At 38.7% G+C, this 16831-nt stretch overlaps 2 protein-coding genes across 3 annotated transcripts; one reads left to right on the forward strand and one right to left on the reverse strand.

Moving 5' to 3' along the window:
• Positions 1 to 1712: 1712 nt before the first annotated feature.
• On the forward strand, positions 1713 to 9495 carry LOC104454398 (PHD finger protein ALFIN-LIKE 1). Its single transcript, XM_010069227.3, has 5 exons — positions 1713 to 2004; positions 2173 to 2205; positions 2697 to 2919; positions 6740 to 6860; positions 8911 to 9495. Exons 1-5 carry the CDS (start codon positions 1902 to 1904, stop codon positions 9160 to 9162), a joined length of 732 nt encoding a protein of 243 aa, XP_010067529.2. The 5' UTR covers positions 1713 to 1901; the 3' UTR covers positions 9163 to 9495.
• A 3453-nt stretch (positions 9496 to 12948) lies between these two features.
• LOC104454399 (probable 2-oxoglutarate-dependent dioxygenase At5g05600) lies at positions 12949 to 16589 on the reverse strand. 2 transcript variants are annotated; one of them, XM_018876844.2, is made up of 4 exons: positions 16471 to 16589; positions 14902 to 15399; positions 14300 to 14630; positions 12949 to 13331 (listed from the first exon to the last, which is right to left on the reverse strand). In XM_018876844.2, exons 2-4 carry the CDS (start codon positions 15396 to 15398, stop codon positions 13083 to 13085), a joined length of 1077 nt encoding a protein of 358 aa, XP_018732389.1. In that variant the 5' UTR covers position 15399; positions 16471 to 16589; the 3' UTR covers positions 12949 to 13082. The 2 variants fall into 2 exon arrangements, with proteins under 2 accessions (XP_018732389.1, XP_039172525.1); XM_039316591.1 differs by lacking the exon at positions 16471 to 16589 and adding an exon at positions 15575 to 15825.
• Positions 16590 to 16831: the final 242 nt, after the last annotated feature.

Genomic DNA, 16831 nt, shown 5'->3' on the forward strand with positions numbered 1-16831 from the left:
CTTAATATATAAGTCAACTTAAACTCAAAACCCTTTAAGGCCCATCTCCCTAAAGACGTCGGCCTTATCAGCCACGGTGAAGCAATACTTGGTGATTTTTAGGTTCCCATTCAAAAATCTACTAAATTCCCAAAGTTTGTCCCAATTTCCTCTTAATTCGGCCAACTTGATGCCCAAGGTTTTCTCCCCATTTTCAAACCCAAAACGATGTTGTTTAAAGAATAATTTATGCTTGATTTTCCATGTCATTCTTCATGGCAAATTGGTTGAGATGTTATTTGTCACGTGTGCATTTTAATGGAGATATTGCTCAAGCTATTGATGAAGGATAGAGAAGTATCGATAAAAGATTTTTTGTAAGATGAAAAATTAGTAAAGTGCATGAATATTGGTTTTGGATCTTTAATGGTATTAACTCAAAACTTTTATTGGTGGACCATATTATCAAAGCTTCATCAATTTCATTCCTCGGCAAAAAAAGAAAAAGAAAAAAAGGAACAACTCGCCCCGTTTGACAATCCAACAAAAACAAATATCCCATTTGAATGTTCTTTTTCCATTTTCTGCTGGTAGAATAAATATTATTTTTTTCCCAGCCGCAAGTAATTAGACAAAAAAGAAAAGTGATCGCGAAAAAAAGAATAGTTGTTTTGATACTTCTTCTCACCCTCACAGATGAAATGAAAAAACAAAACAGTTATCAGATACTTTTATAAAATTTTCGCAAATGCCATCTATCAAACTCGAATAAAGGGATTTATGCAAATAATTGGTGAATTTGATCTTTCAGATACGATTCTTGAAAAATTGTTTGATTGGGAGAATAAGTGAATGGAAATTTATAAAAATATCATGCTCTTCTCAAGGATATTATAGAAATTGATGGATTGGCTACCTTCTTAACTTCTTGTTATCACAATTAACAATTAACTGGACAACCTCTTGATTTTCATTTCTCGAATATTTCGACACCCCATTTCACTTTTCAATAAAAATAAATTTTCAAATTAATAATTTTCTAATAAAATGGAAAAGAAAAGAAAAAAAGCTTTTTGAAGGACGTCTTCTCCGAGCGGTAGTGGTCATTAATGAATTTCCAGTTTAACCCCAAAATACCAAAAATAACAATCATTTCAAAATTTGGCTCTTGAGTTTGTCCATTTATAAAGGCAAATAATACAAACAATTTTTGAATTTTGACCCAATAAACACGAACTTTAAATTTGTTCAATATAATCCATAAACTTTAATTTAATATGCAATATTATCATTGAATTTTTAATTTATTCGATATAGTCTCTATGAAAATGTCCAATATTATTCTTCTAATAATTCAAGTATAAGGGTAATATTTTCACATGGTATTAAATTGAATATGTACAAAAAAATTCATAAAATATATTAAATAAATTAAAAATTTAGAGATGATATTACATTTGAATAAAAGTAGTTTGGGACCATATTGATTAACTTTAGAATTTAAGGGTCACATTACATGTTAAGACCGTTTGTGTCATTTCATTTTTGCTATCTAATTTCATTTTCATCCGTCTTTCTTTCTCTTCTATTTAATTACAGGGTCTCAAAAAGTCAAAATGGGTTAATTGCAATTTGAGACTGCAGGAAAAGAAAACCGAAAGAAAAAAAAAAAAAAAAAAAAGCCACAAACTCAAAAACACCTGGAACTGTATAAAGCACAACTTGTCTCCGTTTCCTCTTTCTCTCTCTCTCTCTCTCTCTCTCTCTTTCCGCCTCTCGATACTCTTCTGTAGCTCCCCACATCCAAGATCGCAGTGCTTCGATAAACGCACGCGACCGCAGGGCCTGAAGAGAGAGATCTGCCTTCGTCTCTCTGACTCCGGCGGGCATCTGCAGGAAAAAGGAGCGATCTTTTCCATGGTATGATGGCTTCTTCGATCTCCTCATCGAGTCCCCGCACTGTAGAAGAGATCTTCAAGGACTACAACGCTCGGCGCACCGCCCTCGTCCGCGCTCTCACTTACGGTATCGATCCCCGTGCCATCGCCCCCACCCCTGGATCTTCGCATGCATGCGTTTTCTCTTGATGGGTCCGAGCTTGAATGCGTGCGCCTTCGATGTTTCGTCTTCCTTTTTTGTTGGGTTCTGTTTTGGGTTGACGCCGTCGTTGGTTTTGTGGTCAATTTGTTTCAGATGTGGATGAATTCTACTCGCTCTGCGATCCAGGTGAGCTCGGTGTTCTAGGTTTTGTTGTTCGTTCTTGCTTTTTTCTTCGAATTATAGGGCGAATGCAAGATTGCTGCTTTACGCTTTTTGAAGGGAAAAAGGTTTTGACTTGAGCTTATGCTGCAAATTTGGGGAAGCGGGATATGATGTGTGCGGGAAATGGGTAACTGATATTAGGCGATTTTTGTATGAAACCGCGGTCAATTTGCTTGGGGAAGTGGCTTTAGTGGGTTGATGAGAAAGGGGGTAAGTGGGATATAGGTTATTTTTGGTTCTTTTCATTCATGATCTGAAGGAAATTCTTATTTTTGCTTTGATTTCTTAATGGGTATTTCAGTTGTGATTAGGGACTCCAAATTTTAAAGCTCCTTCTTTTTTTTTTTTTTTTTTTTGGGGGGTGCTGGGGAGAAATTTAAGGTTTTCTCTGTTTGATACGAGACTACGAGTGACTTAAAATGTTTTGTCTGTGGATGGATATTTTGCATTTCAAGAAAAGGAGAATTTGTGTCTGTATGGTCATGCAACCGAAACATGGGAGGTGGCTCTGCCCGCTGAGGAAGTACCTCCAGAGCTTCCTGAACCAGCCTTGGGCATTAACTTTGCTAGAGATGGAATGAAACGCAAGGACTGGCTGTCTTTGGTGGCTGTGCATAGTGACTGTTGGTTGCTTTCTGTGGCCTTCTACTTTGGTGCTCGACTTAACCGCAATGAAAGGTACTTTCCTTTTGCCTTCACTTGTTGGAGGTTGTCATTGCATTTGCACTCATACCTAATGGGTCTGTTGAGGTCAATATTGTGATTCTGGGTGCCCTACGTCCCAATTCAGCAAGGCAGATAACGCAATTAAGATATACCTACATAAATCTAATGGTGCTAGCTTATTCTAGTAAAAAGCCATTCTGCAATCTTTCACTCAAGTTTGGATTTTGAATTAGGTACAGCAACTTGAAGTGCTTTACACCATCAGTTTATTATAGTTGAAGTTGCACTATCGTTCATGGTTTCAGTAAATGCCACTGAAAATAATTTTGGTTCCATTACAATGAAGGACTCCGAAGTGAATGCTTGAGACTGTATTTTGACTCAAATCAACCTGGCTGAATTGCAGTTAAATTTGTTAAGCTTTTTGTCATTAATTGCATTCTTGACAAGTGGTCTGTGTTAAACTTAATACTTTTATGGGTACTTTGATTTAATTAACTATTGTTGAGAAGTGCTTTCCCTACAACATGGGAATATGTGGGAACACCCTCTGGATCATAGCAGAAATACTCAGAAAACCTGTATTTAAAGACTTATAGTGACTCCTTGTTGGTTCGGAAATAGATATTAATGGTGAGGAACTGATGTGCCAACATATTAAAATTTCTTAATTTGCTTGATGGCTTTATGGGAATGACATTTCGTTATGAAAATTATGTTATTACCTCTCTTCGATATTGGTTTTATCATTTAATTGACAATGTTTTTCATGACTACTTTTACCATACTGTCCTTTTGTTTTCTTCCCTTATTCTGACTTGTATGAAAGATTTCGAAATGAAATTTTCATCTAACTTCTTGCACGTATGTACTGATTGACACTAAGTCTTATTTTGGAAGGGATAATTGGGTCCTCTGTCATTTACTCGACAATGGTTTTCATGTCTACTTTTACAATATTGTCTTTTTGTTTTGTCCCATTATTCTGACTTCTTTCAAAGAATTTAAAATTAAATTTTCCTCTAGCTTCTTGCATGTATGTACTAATTGACCCTAACCCTTCTTGTGGAAATGGTAATTGGGTCCTTTTCTTTGGTATACATTACAAGTTCTCTTACTGAGAATCTCAAGATTTTCACTTGATGGTCATGCGTGATATGAATGTTTGTCTTTCTTGCATTTATTTTTTCCTGAACAATGCTTTCACGAAGCTTGTGTTTGATTGAATATATAGGGTATATGATGCATGTAATGTGACAATGACATGTTGAGTTGCTAGTTCCTCGAGTGTAGTGTGTTAATTAGGTCACATTGTCAGAATGGGATATTTGTTCTATAACACATATAACTCAAGTTCTCAGAAGCTGGTTTTACATTAGAGATGTCTGTTTGTAGCTATACTACCAAGCATTAAAGTTACGAGAATGAGAGACTTTTACCCAATCTTTTCTTGTGGTTTATTTCTTCTGCTCTCGAAGGGTTCCTTCAACCACATGTAATCTTGTAACATGCTTGAGAAGAAATTGGGGAAAGCAACACAAACCATCCCGCCTTTCTCTTATCATATACTTTGGGTGGTTACAAAAAATTCTGTATTATACTAATCATTATGTGAATCGCATTAATTTTTAACTAGAGGGTGCGAAGTGGTCTGAAACTAGAGGATGCATAGAGTAGTTGAGGTAAAAGTTGGCAATGGTTTTTGGAATTTTATGTCCTTTCTGACCTTCCATATTGAAGTGTCGTGTACAATCACATATTATTTATTTATTTATTATTATTATTATTATTATTTTTTCTTTTTTTTGCACCATGGGATGTGCAATAATATGCAAGGCATCTACTATAGACAAGCAACCCAATTATAAGTGAAGATAGTACACAAGGTCACCATTGAACATATAGACCAAAAATGACTCTCTTTGTGAAGATAAAATGGAGAAAAGAAATTACAATGGGTGGAGTTAATGCACGTTATGGAAGGGGATGAAAAGATTTTTAACTTCTTGGTCAGTTACTTTTATTTCCAATATTCTCTTGGCTCGGAGGAAAATGGTGTTTTAGGTCATGAATATCTTTCAACTAAATGTTTGTAAATATACAGAACTAATAAAACGGAGTTGGGAGCCATTTACGCATTCCAACAATTACAAGAATTAGAGTCTTGGGTTTTCTCTAGTTTTCCTTCTTTACATGCCAGTGTGCTGTGTCCTTGAGTAACTTTTTCTAAGTTGATCTTTAGGCAAAGTTTAATTCAAATGGCATTTTGTTTTGTTGTGAAGGATGAAAATATGAGAAAGAACGCAGCTCTGTCATAGGAGATATCAAGATGTGAATTTGGAGGAATTGAAATAAGTATTTAGTGAAGATTTTTGCATGTGGTTGACTTGCACCACCAGCATTATGGAAATCCTGCTTGTTCTTGACATGACAACCTAATAGAATTGACTGGTTGACTTTCACTACTATCATGCTCTGAACATTTCATAGTTAAAAAGATCGATGATATGAAGTAAAATGAAGTCCTTAATGATATTTCACGAGAAAATGGTGGATGGAACTCTTGATGATAAAATTACTGACATTCAAAGAAACATTACGAGGAAATGCATGCTCTTTCTCCACTGTGCATATAGATGTTAGTTGGTACTTCATCGAGGTTACTAGACAAGTTGGTACTAGAATGGTCAAAAGCAGGATATAAGAAAATCCCAGTGAACCTTATATTTAGGACCTTAGGCTCTTGATCGAGCCTTCATTGTGTTCACTCTCTGTCTCTCTCTCATGCAAGCACACGTGCCCAGAGGCATGAATCCACCTACTCATGCGCTCACTTAGATTTACATTTATCACTGTGTCACATGAGTCATTGACTCTCATATGTGCTGTCAAACAACTACAATGATTGCACTATCCTCTGCTCGTGCAAGTGTATTATTATGCCAGAGTTATTTATTTTTAAGCTCCTCATGCTTGCTCTACTTCTGCCCGTATGGGGTTATATCTTGTCCTGATGCAAGGAATGAGAACTTGAACATGTTAGTTGATACTTCAACGAGGTCACTAGACAAGTTGGTACTAGAATGGTCAAAAGCAGGATATAAGAAAATCCCAGTGAACCTTATATTTAGGACCTTAGGCTCTTCATTGAGCCTTCATTGAGTTCACTCTCTGTCTCTCTCTCATGCAAGCACACGTGCACAGAGGCATGAATCCACCTACTCATGCGCTCACTTAGATTTACATTTATCACTGTGTCACATGAGTCACTGACTCTCATATGTGCTGTCAAACAACATTGCACTATCCTTTGCTCATGCAAGTGTATTATCGTGCCAGAGTTATATATTTTTAAGCTCCTCATGCTTGCTCTACTTCTGCCCGTATGGGGTTATATCTTGTCCTGATACAAGGAATGAGAACTTGAATATGTTAGTTGGTACTTCATCGAGGTCACTAGACAAGTTGGTACTAGAATGGTCAAAAGCAGGAGATAAGAAAATCCCAGTGAACCTTATATTTAGGACCTTAGGCTCTTGATCGAGCCTTGATTGAGTTCACTCTCTGTCTCATGCAAGCACACGTGCACAGAGGCATGAATCCACCTACTCATGCACTCACTTAGATTTACATTTATCACTGTGTCACACGAGTCATTGACCCTCATATGTGCTGTTAAACAACATTGCACTATCCTCTGCTCGTGCAAGTGTATTATCGTGCCAGAGTTATATATTTTTAAGCTCCTCATGCTTGCTCTACTTCTGCCCATATGGGGTTATATCTTGTCCTGATACAAGGAATGAGAACTTGAATATTTTAAATTTTGCAGGAAGCGTTTATTTAGCCTGATAAATGATCTGCCAACCCTTTTTGAAGTTGTGACGGAGAGAAAGCCTATAAAAGACAAGCCTAACATGGACAGTGGGAGCAAGTCGAAAAACAGCACTAAGGTCGCTCTCTCTCTCTCTCCCCCTCTGCCTCCCCCCCTTCCCCCACTCTTCTTTCTCTCTTCCTCTCTCATATGCACGACCTAACCTTTGCATTTTCAATCCAAGCATATTTTCTTGCTGCGTATTTCTGATGACACCCACTCGATTATAGAGGATTACTGGCATTGAGCTACCCTTTGTCCCTCATCGTATTACTGATGCATGCACCTAATTAACAATCTGAGATTTAGCAAATTGGGACTGTAGTTCCAATTAGAGTGGCAATGTTGATCCACACAGTGGAGGTCCATATTTCTCATAGTAAACTCAAGTGTCTCATGATAAAACACCTTCCCCCAAACCCAACCAACCCCCCTTCCTTTTCCTTGTTTTTTTTCCTCCCTGCTCTCTTAAATGCACGACCTAACCTTTGCATTTTCAATCCAAGCTTATTTTCTTGCTGCTTCTTTCTGATGACACCCACTCAATTATAGAAGATTGCTGCCGTTGAACTACTCCTTTGTCCCTCATCGTATTGCTGATGCACCTAATTATCAATCTGAGATTTAGCAAATTGGGACTGTAGTTCCAATTAGAGTGGCAATTTGATCAACGTCGTGGAGGTCCATATTTCTCATAGTAAACTCAAGTGTCTTATTGATGAAACATCCCCCCCTTCCTCTTTCTTCTTCCCCCCTCATCTCTTATATGCACGACCTAACCTTTGCATTTTCAATCCAAGCTTATTTTCTTGCCGCTTCTTTCTGATGACACCCACTCGATTATAGAAGAAGATTACTGGCATTGAGCTACCCCTTCATCCCTCATCGTACTATTGATGCACCTAATTATCAATCTGAGATTTAGCAAATTGGGACTGTACTTCGAATTTAAGGAGCATCGACACGCGACACGACATGACACGGCGACACGTTGTTTCTCAAAAGATAGAGAATTCCGACATGTTGGGATATGTTGTAATATTATATGATAAATTATTATTTTTATGAGTATTTTAATCAAACTAACTTGATTCAAATTCATAAAGAAATAAATAATAAAAAAGAGCCCATAATGAATTTTTACATTAAAAACATTAATTCATCATTTGTTGATATCATTCATCATTTTAATTTGACTAATTTAACTCCTCTCCTGTAATTCATAAAACTTGGAGGAACAAAAAAAGCAATTAACATTCTGAACATGCGTGTTAGAGCGTGTTGGAAGGGAAGCAAAAAATCATGAAAAGTAAGAGTTGGAACATGTTGGAAGGGAAGCAAAAAAATTAATTTGGGATGTGAATTGTGTATCATGAGAATTTAGAGTTAGAAGAAAAGAGAAAGTTAGGTTTTTCTTCTTTTCCCATTCATTATTTTTATTATTTTTTATTTTCTTAAATTTTTTTAAAATTAACTGTATGTGTCAGAATTACGTTTTGAAAGTTCGAGCTTGCATGTCAAAATTCCTGACTCAAGTGTTGCGGATTGTCGAGAGAGTTGACTAGGTATCTTAATTTCTGACATAAAGGTTTTTATAAAGGGTTTTGTAGAGTGTCGGTGCTTTTTGGGTTCCAATTAGAGTGGCAATGTTAATCAACATGTTGGAGGTCTATATTTCTCATAGTAAACTCCACAAAGTCTCGTGATAAAACAATCCCCCCTTTTTCTCTCTTTCTCTCTTCCCCCTTTTCTCCCCCTCCCTTTTCCCTTTCCCTCCTCTCTTATATGCATTGATATATGCACGACCTAACCTTTGCATTTTCAATCCAAGCTTATTTTCTTGCTGCTGCTTTCTGATGACACCCACTTGAATATAGAAGATTACGGGCATTGAGCTTTCCCAGTACTGATGCACCTAATTAACAATCTGACATTTAGCAAAATTTGAACTGTAGTTCCAGTTAGAGTGGCAATGCTGATCAACATGGTGGAGGTCCATATTTCTCATAGTAGACTCTAGCGTCTCATGATAAAACATCTCTTAAACTCAAGCGTCTCATGATAAAACATCTCTCTCTCTCTCGCTCTCTCTCCCCCACCTTAAGCACAACCTTAATGTTGTGTTGCAGAGATCCATTGATGGACCAACTAGAAGCACCCCGAAGCCATATGAAGAAAACTATGGCGAAGAGGAAGATGAACATAGTGAAACACTCTGTGGAAGCTGCGGCGGTAACTACAGTGCCGATGAGTTTTGGATCTGCTGTGACATCTGCGAAAGGTGGTTCCATGGGAAATGCGTGAAGATAACACCGGCCAAGGCCGAGAACATCAAGCAGTACAAATGTCCTTCTTGTAGCTCAAAAAGGAGCAGGCAGTAGTAGCTCCGGAGGCTAATAGCATGTGGAGGGGTTTGCTTGCAAGCATGACAACTTTGGCGGTTTAACTACAGCATCTCATGGTAATTAATATCATCCAAAAGCATCAAATCTGAAGTTAGTCCTCTAATTAATACTACAATTCTTTTTGCTTTTCTGCTAAGTTATGTTTGAAGTTTTAGCCGTAGAAAAGTCAGTACTTTGTCCTTGGACAAGATTTCGGCTGCTTTCTGCACAAATCAGTCTCTCTATGGATGTTTGTACTGTAAGAAATGTTTTACCCTAATAGTAGTTTACAATATATGAGCTGATTGTTCAGTTAAAACTTGATATCTATATCTATGTCTGTTCTCTCATTTCTAAGGCTGGGACATATGGTCTCGTCTAGACACTTGCGATTCATTCCTGGACTCAAGTGCGTAGGGCCTGCGAATGACAACTACCAATCCCTGTCTCGAGTTCATATTTCGCATTTCCGTTCTTGGGATTTTTTTATTCTTTAGTCGAACTGTTCTCGGGACTGACCTTGTAGAAAAGCAGGAGGCCCATTAGCCTCCTGATACCGTAGGCAAGAATCAGACACTGCAAAGCTCTACCTGAAGTAGGCCAGGCTAAGGTTTATTCTTTCAAATCCATGTGTGTGCTTCCATGGCAAAGCCTTCTTGGGTTGGGATTGCCGTCTTCTCTTGAGTTTTGCATCCTTGAGTTTTGAGTTGATCCCGGTAGCTCGGAGTTTGTTCAAATGATCGGGTTCGGGCAAGTTGCTCCCCTTCTCAGTTTCAGCCTTGGCGACAAGACCCAACTGATCCAGCGCCGGTCAGTTATTCCGGAGGGAATTTGATTGCTTTATCAAGATGTAAGAGATCATGACGCAATAACGCATGCGGATGAACAGGAAAAAAAGTAGAGGGATTGAAAAAATCTGCGATGACGTACTGGCTGAGAGATGCATGAGCACAGGGGTGACCAAGATTAAACGAAAACGTGCCTTGATGTTTGAGATCACGTGGTCATGTCCTCAGACACTCGGCTGTCTAAATCTCGCATGATCAATCCCGCTGTGTCGGGCCCCCTACCTGCCGAAATTATTTTCTTCGTTTTGAATAACTTGTCCTTCGCCCGCCTCTCGTCCGGAAGAAAGACGGTATCCATCATCATCACCCTCCCTCTCCTCCTCGGTCTCTTGCCATAGTCGTCACCGAGACGAACGGGATATCGCCATCATCCATTCAGAAGTACGCATGGGAAAAGGAAATCACGAATCGCAAGTTCTCGGTCCAGGTTAGCCTGATAAGGATAGGGTCGCTTTTGCACGGCCCGTTACGGCTCGATTAGGTCAATCAATGGCGTGATTCACGTTGGAACCTCTAGCTGTAAAGACAATTGCCCGGCATGTATAATAAATATCTAGCGATGACCGCTGGATGAAGGACGGGCTCGAGCGTGTGACTCCACGACACGATTTCCTACATCAAAGTTAACCAAAGAAATATCGAAAGCTATTTCCACACATAAGAATATGAAAGTAAACTTCCTTCCTGTAGCACTGTAATTTTCCTAGGCTTTGTAGTAATTTCATGACCCAGAAGTAATTTAAATCTTTCCAAAATTAGTTAGTAAACCTATGAACATCCTAAGTAATCGGAATGCACGAGTAATTCTTTTCACATTCATTTGTTTATTTTCAATTATGAATGTAAGTTTCTTTATTTGGTTATTAGTAATTACTATGGCATACAATCAGCAAATTTTTTCATATTAATTGTAGTCTATTGTTACTCATAAAGTTCCTTAGTGTTTGGTAATTTCATAGCACGACATGAATAAGTGTTTGTTCTTGGAGAATGAATGATTTAGAGAACATTTTACTAAAAATAATCACTTGTATCATCTACCAAAAAAAGAAAAAGAATAAACAAAAAACATTTTCAATGTTTTCGAAAGTGTTTAGACTTAAATTATTGTCAATATGGAAGTATTCTTCATTGATTAATTATTTCAAACGATACAATTGATTAATATTAGGAAAATATTTTCCAAATTATTCTTTTTTCATGAAACAAATGGATTAGTCCATAAAACGTCTTGCATATTCGAAGGTTCTTCTAGCTCTAATTATCCTTGCTACCGAGTAAGTGAAATAATCAAAAGATGAATTAGAGGAAGCCTGACTCTTGTATAGGGAACTTTTGGATAATCCCCCAATAATTCGTGAAAATAAACTTGTTAGTTGGCCATATTCTATGTTTTTTTTTTTTTTTTTTTAATCTAAGTTCATCAAGATTCCTTTGTATTTTAAATTTTGCCTCAATTATTTCTAAACGCACAGCCAATTATTGAACGCTTACACGATCCACATGTTGAATTGCTTAGCAAAAAAATTAAAATAAGAAGTTTCCTTGGAAGATGATCCATCCCTTTCAAATATTAATCTCAGGTCTCGGAGTGATCAAATAAAGAAAAGTAAACTTTTAGTGTTTGTACAACATGATTGATATGCAAATACATCTGTCCCATCATTTTCCATCAGTATCAAAATGCAAATAGCTCTCTGGACCACCACCAACATAGGCACCACAAGTGGTCGACTAAATCACGCAAAAATAAAATAGAATAAATAAAATATAAAATAAAAGTGACCAAGTACATATTGGCCTCTGTATACTTGTCCGAACGATTTTATTTTTTTATAAATATTTTTTATTTTCTACAACGCACCCGAATCTCAGCCTCAGCATATCAATTATTGTCAAATCCGAAATTATAAACAGTGAGACCGATGTGGAACAACCATTCAAGAGAGTTCCAGAAATTCAAACCAACAAAACTACCCCCTGACGTGGACAACCGGTTTTGTTCAACCGGTTCTACTTTATTTTTAGAAAAATCCGGTGGCGTTATTTCCATTTCGGGGAATATATATTAAACATTTACCAATATAATACAAAGGTGAGAAACAGTAACCCGCATGTGACGCATTACCCTATTTTTTTATTTTATTTGTAGTTTTTCCCGAACTTGAATAGTCGACATGTTGACTTTTGCACCGGATCAACCACCCTCAGGACTTGTCGTTTTAATTTTCGCATAATGTAAGAATCTATTTTAAAAAACAAAAAAAAAGGACAACTATATTATGATGATCACAAGCTCTTTTGCAGTGGAGAATAAGATCTAGGGTTTTCCACTTTATGCCGCAGCATATCGGTATACAAGAAAAACGGAGGACCACAGCATTCGATTGCAGACTGGAAAAAGCTAAGCAGATGCTGTTCTGCAAGAAAGGAGAGGACCATCCTAAGTGATTTGTTCTCTTATAAGTTGATGCCCCCATCATTTTTATATAGGAGCGATGCACATGTGCTGTGAATAATTTAGGGTTTTTCTCTGGCAAGAAGACGCGCAAACACTGGGAAAATCAATTAAGGTGAATCGTTGAAAGTGTGTGTCAAGATCTGCTTCCGCCATTGGCATTTATGATGACAGTGGGGAAGGTTCGAGAGTTACTGTTGATCGTCGAGGATACAGATGAATCTAACTGTGAGTGAAATCTGATTCATATCCCATGTGCTTACTTTAATCCTGAAATTTAGGAATCTTGATTGTCCGAGCCACTAGATGCCTCAATCAATGGTGCCGGGTCGGAATCGGATAATATTATAACATTTGAGATGCGATTTATAAAAAGTATAGGCCCTTGAAACATTCCAGAGAAAACCAATCGGATGGATATGACACGAATCCACAACTTTTGTTTTTCCTTTATTCATTTTCTCTCTGGTCTTGTTATTTTTTATGTTCAGTCCCCTCATGATAAGAGCAAACTGTACAGTACAGTTAGAGAGCTGCTAGCCAACAAACTAATTGTTTATATGTGATTTCAATTAGCGACCAAATCAACCATGCCCGCTCTTCAGTCACCATCATCTCGGAGATTTTAAAGATTCAACTTGGGATTTTCCACACGGACCCCTCAATCTTATGAAGAGTCTGTATTCATCGAACGTCATTGGTTGGTACAGCGAGGCTCCTTCTCGGGTCACCAGGTCCTCTGCTGGCTTGATTGGTATGTCGCTTTTCGGATTGTAGAAGAAGGCTAGAGAGACGCGCTCTTCTGAGGGATTGACAATGACACGGTGCTCCACGCTTTTGTAGATTGCATTGCTCAGTACCTATTTGAATCAAATGACCGGATTAGTCCACAAGGCATAATCGACCAAGTTACAGGACAAGACGAAGTACATATCTGTCGTGTTTGAAGAAATTTCTACATGTCTGCTAGATGGCTTCTTAGCAAAAGAAATAATTTTGTGACGCACGAGGGATTAGAATTGGAGAGATTACTGCTCATAGTTATCCAATATTTTTCTAGGACATCGACGTGGTGGAGAGGACCGACAAAGTCACCCTACTAGAGAACTTGACAATGAACCATCTAGTGAATGTTGTTATGTGTCATCCACAGACCTTATCTCATAATCCTAGTCTAGTTTATCCAATATGATTAATAAAGCAGATTACGTCAATTGAAAGGAGGATTTTTTTTCCCTTAAAACGTAGAGGTTCACATAACGACAGATAGTTAAAATAAAATCTTTGCATACATTTCATAGACTCTGCCCCCATGAGCTAAGATTTGATTACTGGACAAACAAAACAGACAGCATCAAGAAATCAAATTATGCAGGAGATTGTCAATATTTTAGCAAAGGATGAGCTCACATCAGGAATTTAAATGTATTGCCACCTACACGTGGAGACACGTCAAGTAGATCAGACAAAACACCTATACAAGGTTTCTTAGATATTCATCTGAGCATCGTGGTTGCTGTAATTTGTCTCAAGAGAAGAGGAGAGAAGTTTTCTTGTCCATTAGCTGTGCAGAAAAAATCTAGGACACTATCTGTTCATGCACTATATATAAACTTTGACAAAAACAATGACCAAGAGAAAGTAACTTCTTTTTTTTTTTATAGATGAAATGAGTGAAAGTGAACTTCTAACAGACGTCTTTTGGTAATGCACGTTGACCCTGACTGGCTGAGATGACCATGCTCACAATTCTCAGCCAAGCATGTCTTGTAACAAGATAACTATTATCAAGAGCTGACCCCCGGGGGGTAAAAAAAGATAAAAGCACCTGAATTTGATCTCCGATGTTGACTATGAAAGCGTGCCGGGCGGGCTTCACAGTGATCCAATTCCCGTCCTTGCGGACTTGAAGGCCCGGAACATGATTATCCGGCAGCAGCAAAGTCATGCCTCCCGGGTCTGAGTGGGAGGACAGGCCGAGAGTCAAATCCGGCTGAGGGCATTTTGGGTAGAAGTTCACTCTTAAGCAAGCACCGATATTCTCGCCGCCAAACGCATTCTGAAGATACTCCTCGCTTAGTCCGAGGTTCACAGATAGCACTTTCATCAGCTTCTTTGCCAGTATCACCAGCTGCTTCCCATACTCATCGATCACTTCCCTGCGCAAAACCGTGTCGGTCCCATAGTTAGATATGGTGCATAGAAGAGTAGCATAACATTCCTAGGCAAAATTAATTTAGCATTAACAACAAATCGCTGAATCGGTCAAATGTGTATCAATTATGTAGTTTGCAACGTTTTATAGTAATTAAACTAGTTGACTAGTAACCAACATAAAGTCTAGATTCCAACAACTAGGTTAAAAAAGAGCAAATTTCATGAAGAATTATCTTGCTAAACTAGTCGGTAGGAATTAGATCATTTTTTTACCTGCAGTCAGATGGAAGAAGAGGCCACTTGTTATAGTCCTTCAATGAGCAGGGAAGGTAATGGAGGAAATAGTAGTCGCTCCAATCGAGAATGGCGCCTTTCTTGACGCCCAATCTGCTTCCATATCCTTCGTAAGTCGTCGGCAAGTTGGCATGCTTTTGCTTGACGTCCATTGGCGAGTGGAAGAACTCGCGCCAGGCTTCTCGTGCCCGGTCCATGAGCTCCGGGCTCACCCCATGGTTCACGACTTGGAAAAAGCCCCAGTCTCGGCAAGCATGGTTAATTTGGCTTATGGTATTGGCGCGAACTCTGTCGTCGTCACTGTATAGCTCTCCGAGGTTGATGATTGGAATGTCAACGTCAGCAGCGGAGGAGACCATGGACGGCCTGTCGCCCAGGGGCTTCACATAACGTTCCGGGATCACACCTAGCCCGCTGTCCGAGAGCGATTGGACCCGGACTATTGGTTCAGGCCAGTCTTGTTGGATGGAACTCATCCTGTGTGTCTTCCTGGTTAGGCTATGTTACCGAAATTGATATCAAAACTTCAGTACAACGAATCAAACTAAACAAAAGTTCCTTTACTTAACTCAAACCTCGCACAGAGAGAGAGAGAGAGAGAGAGAGAGAGAGAGAGAGAGAGAGAGAGAGAGAGAGAGAGTCGAGGGGGTACTTGTGGGCTGAGAATGCCAATTGAAGTTTAAAGGGGGAGAGACGAGGTGGGGACAACTGGGGGCAAAGATGGTGACAAGAAGAGGAGCACGTGAATCTAGTGTGCTAAAAGTAAAGAGGAGTCTGATTTTATAAAAGTGAAGCGCCTTTTGTTGGTACTTCGTTTTCGCTCGAGTCTCTGTATGGTTGTGGAAGGCTCTCCCGAACATGACAGCCGACATATCAGCATACAAAGAAAAAGCAAGCCACGACCACTTCAAACTCAATCACATTTGGACATGTATGATGGCTCTACGGGTGTGGCTTAGCGTTCTTGATAGGGATGGCGTGAATATTTCGGCGCCGTGATCGACTTGGTCTGCGCTCTCCTTCACAAATAGGAATGAGATCACGCTATTGCTCACGACCCTCTCTCTTCACTCGGTTCTTTTGCAGTGTAAAAGCATGGGTGGGATAACAGAACACGAGCTGCAATATCAGGGCGAGATCTTCTTTCCTTTTCTGGCCATTGACCCTTGAAAACGATGAGGGGGGAAGGAGGCTAACAGCAAGAACAAGCCGTACCTTGATTACTTTCTTCCATATGAATCATTAGAGAAAAGGAAAAGCCAAGTCCTGATCTTGGTTTTAACCCACTATATATGGTCCCTGCAGTCTGATCTTTGTTTTTTTTCCTTTTTCGTTCTAAATGAAATCGAGAATAGGACCTAAAACCAGAGTTTAGCCAGAACTAGTTGGAGAACTATCAGTCGATGATATGAACCAGCAAGAAGACCCTATGTCTGACGTAACTGAAAGGGAAATAAGCGTCGAGTCTCTATTTATCTACTATAGAAAATGAAGAAAAAAACATAACAAAAGGCAAATCTGCTATTTATAAAACTCCATCCCACTGACCTGGAGTGCGTAGGTCCTGAGAAATTAACTTGCAGGGTACTTCACTCCTCAACAGTCTGCAACTTTGTATCTCCCTCTCTAACAAGAAATGAGTTGCATGAGTACCATCCTCAAAAGTTAAAAGAAACTGACTGATTAGGTTCAATGTGATGCACAAATCAATCTTTATTATCATAAATCATCGCTAGCAATCAAAATTCACTCATAATAAAATCATATCACTATTAGGGAGTATCATTATTATAACCCAGCAACTTTTATATCTTGGAAAATCGAAAAGGAATGTGTTCCAAAAAAACGTGCTTCAAATGGAAAGTTGATAATTTTTTATGGCGCCCGACAAGCAGATAAGACGCTCCTC

Source organism: Eucalyptus grandis, chromosome 7, assembly GCF_016545825.1.
Source record: "Eucalyptus grandis isolate ANBG69807.140 chromosome 7, ASM1654582v1, whole genome shotgun sequence".
In the NCBI taxonomy this organism is placed as follows: domain Eukaryota; kingdom Viridiplantae; phylum Streptophyta; class Magnoliopsida; order Myrtales; family Myrtaceae; genus Eucalyptus; species Eucalyptus grandis.

Coding starts and splice junctions, on each gene's coding strand:
- LOC104454398 (XM_010069227.3), top strand. CDS start 1,902: ATGATGGCTTCTTCGATCTCCTCATCGAGTCCCCGCACTGTAGAAGAG. Junction 2,005..2,172: donor CGTCCGCGCTCTCACTTACG/GTATCGATCCCC, acceptor AATTTGTTTCAG/ATGTGGATGAATTCTACTCG. Junction 2,920..6,739: donor CGACTTAACCGCAATGAAAG/GTACTTTCCTTT, acceptor TAAATTTTGCAG/GAAGCGTTTATTTAGCCTGA.
- LOC104454399 (XM_018876844.2), bottom strand. CDS start 15,398: ATGAGTTCCATCCAACAAGACTGGCCTGAACCAATAGTCCGGGTCCAA. Junction 14,631..14,901: donor CTTCTTCCATCTGACTGCAG/GTAAAAAAATGA, acceptor GGTTTTGCGCAG/GGAAGTGATCGATGAGTATG. Junction 13,332..14,299: donor ACATCGGAGATCAAATTCAG/GTGCTTTTATCT, acceptor TGATTCAAATAG/GTACTGAGCAATGCAATCTA.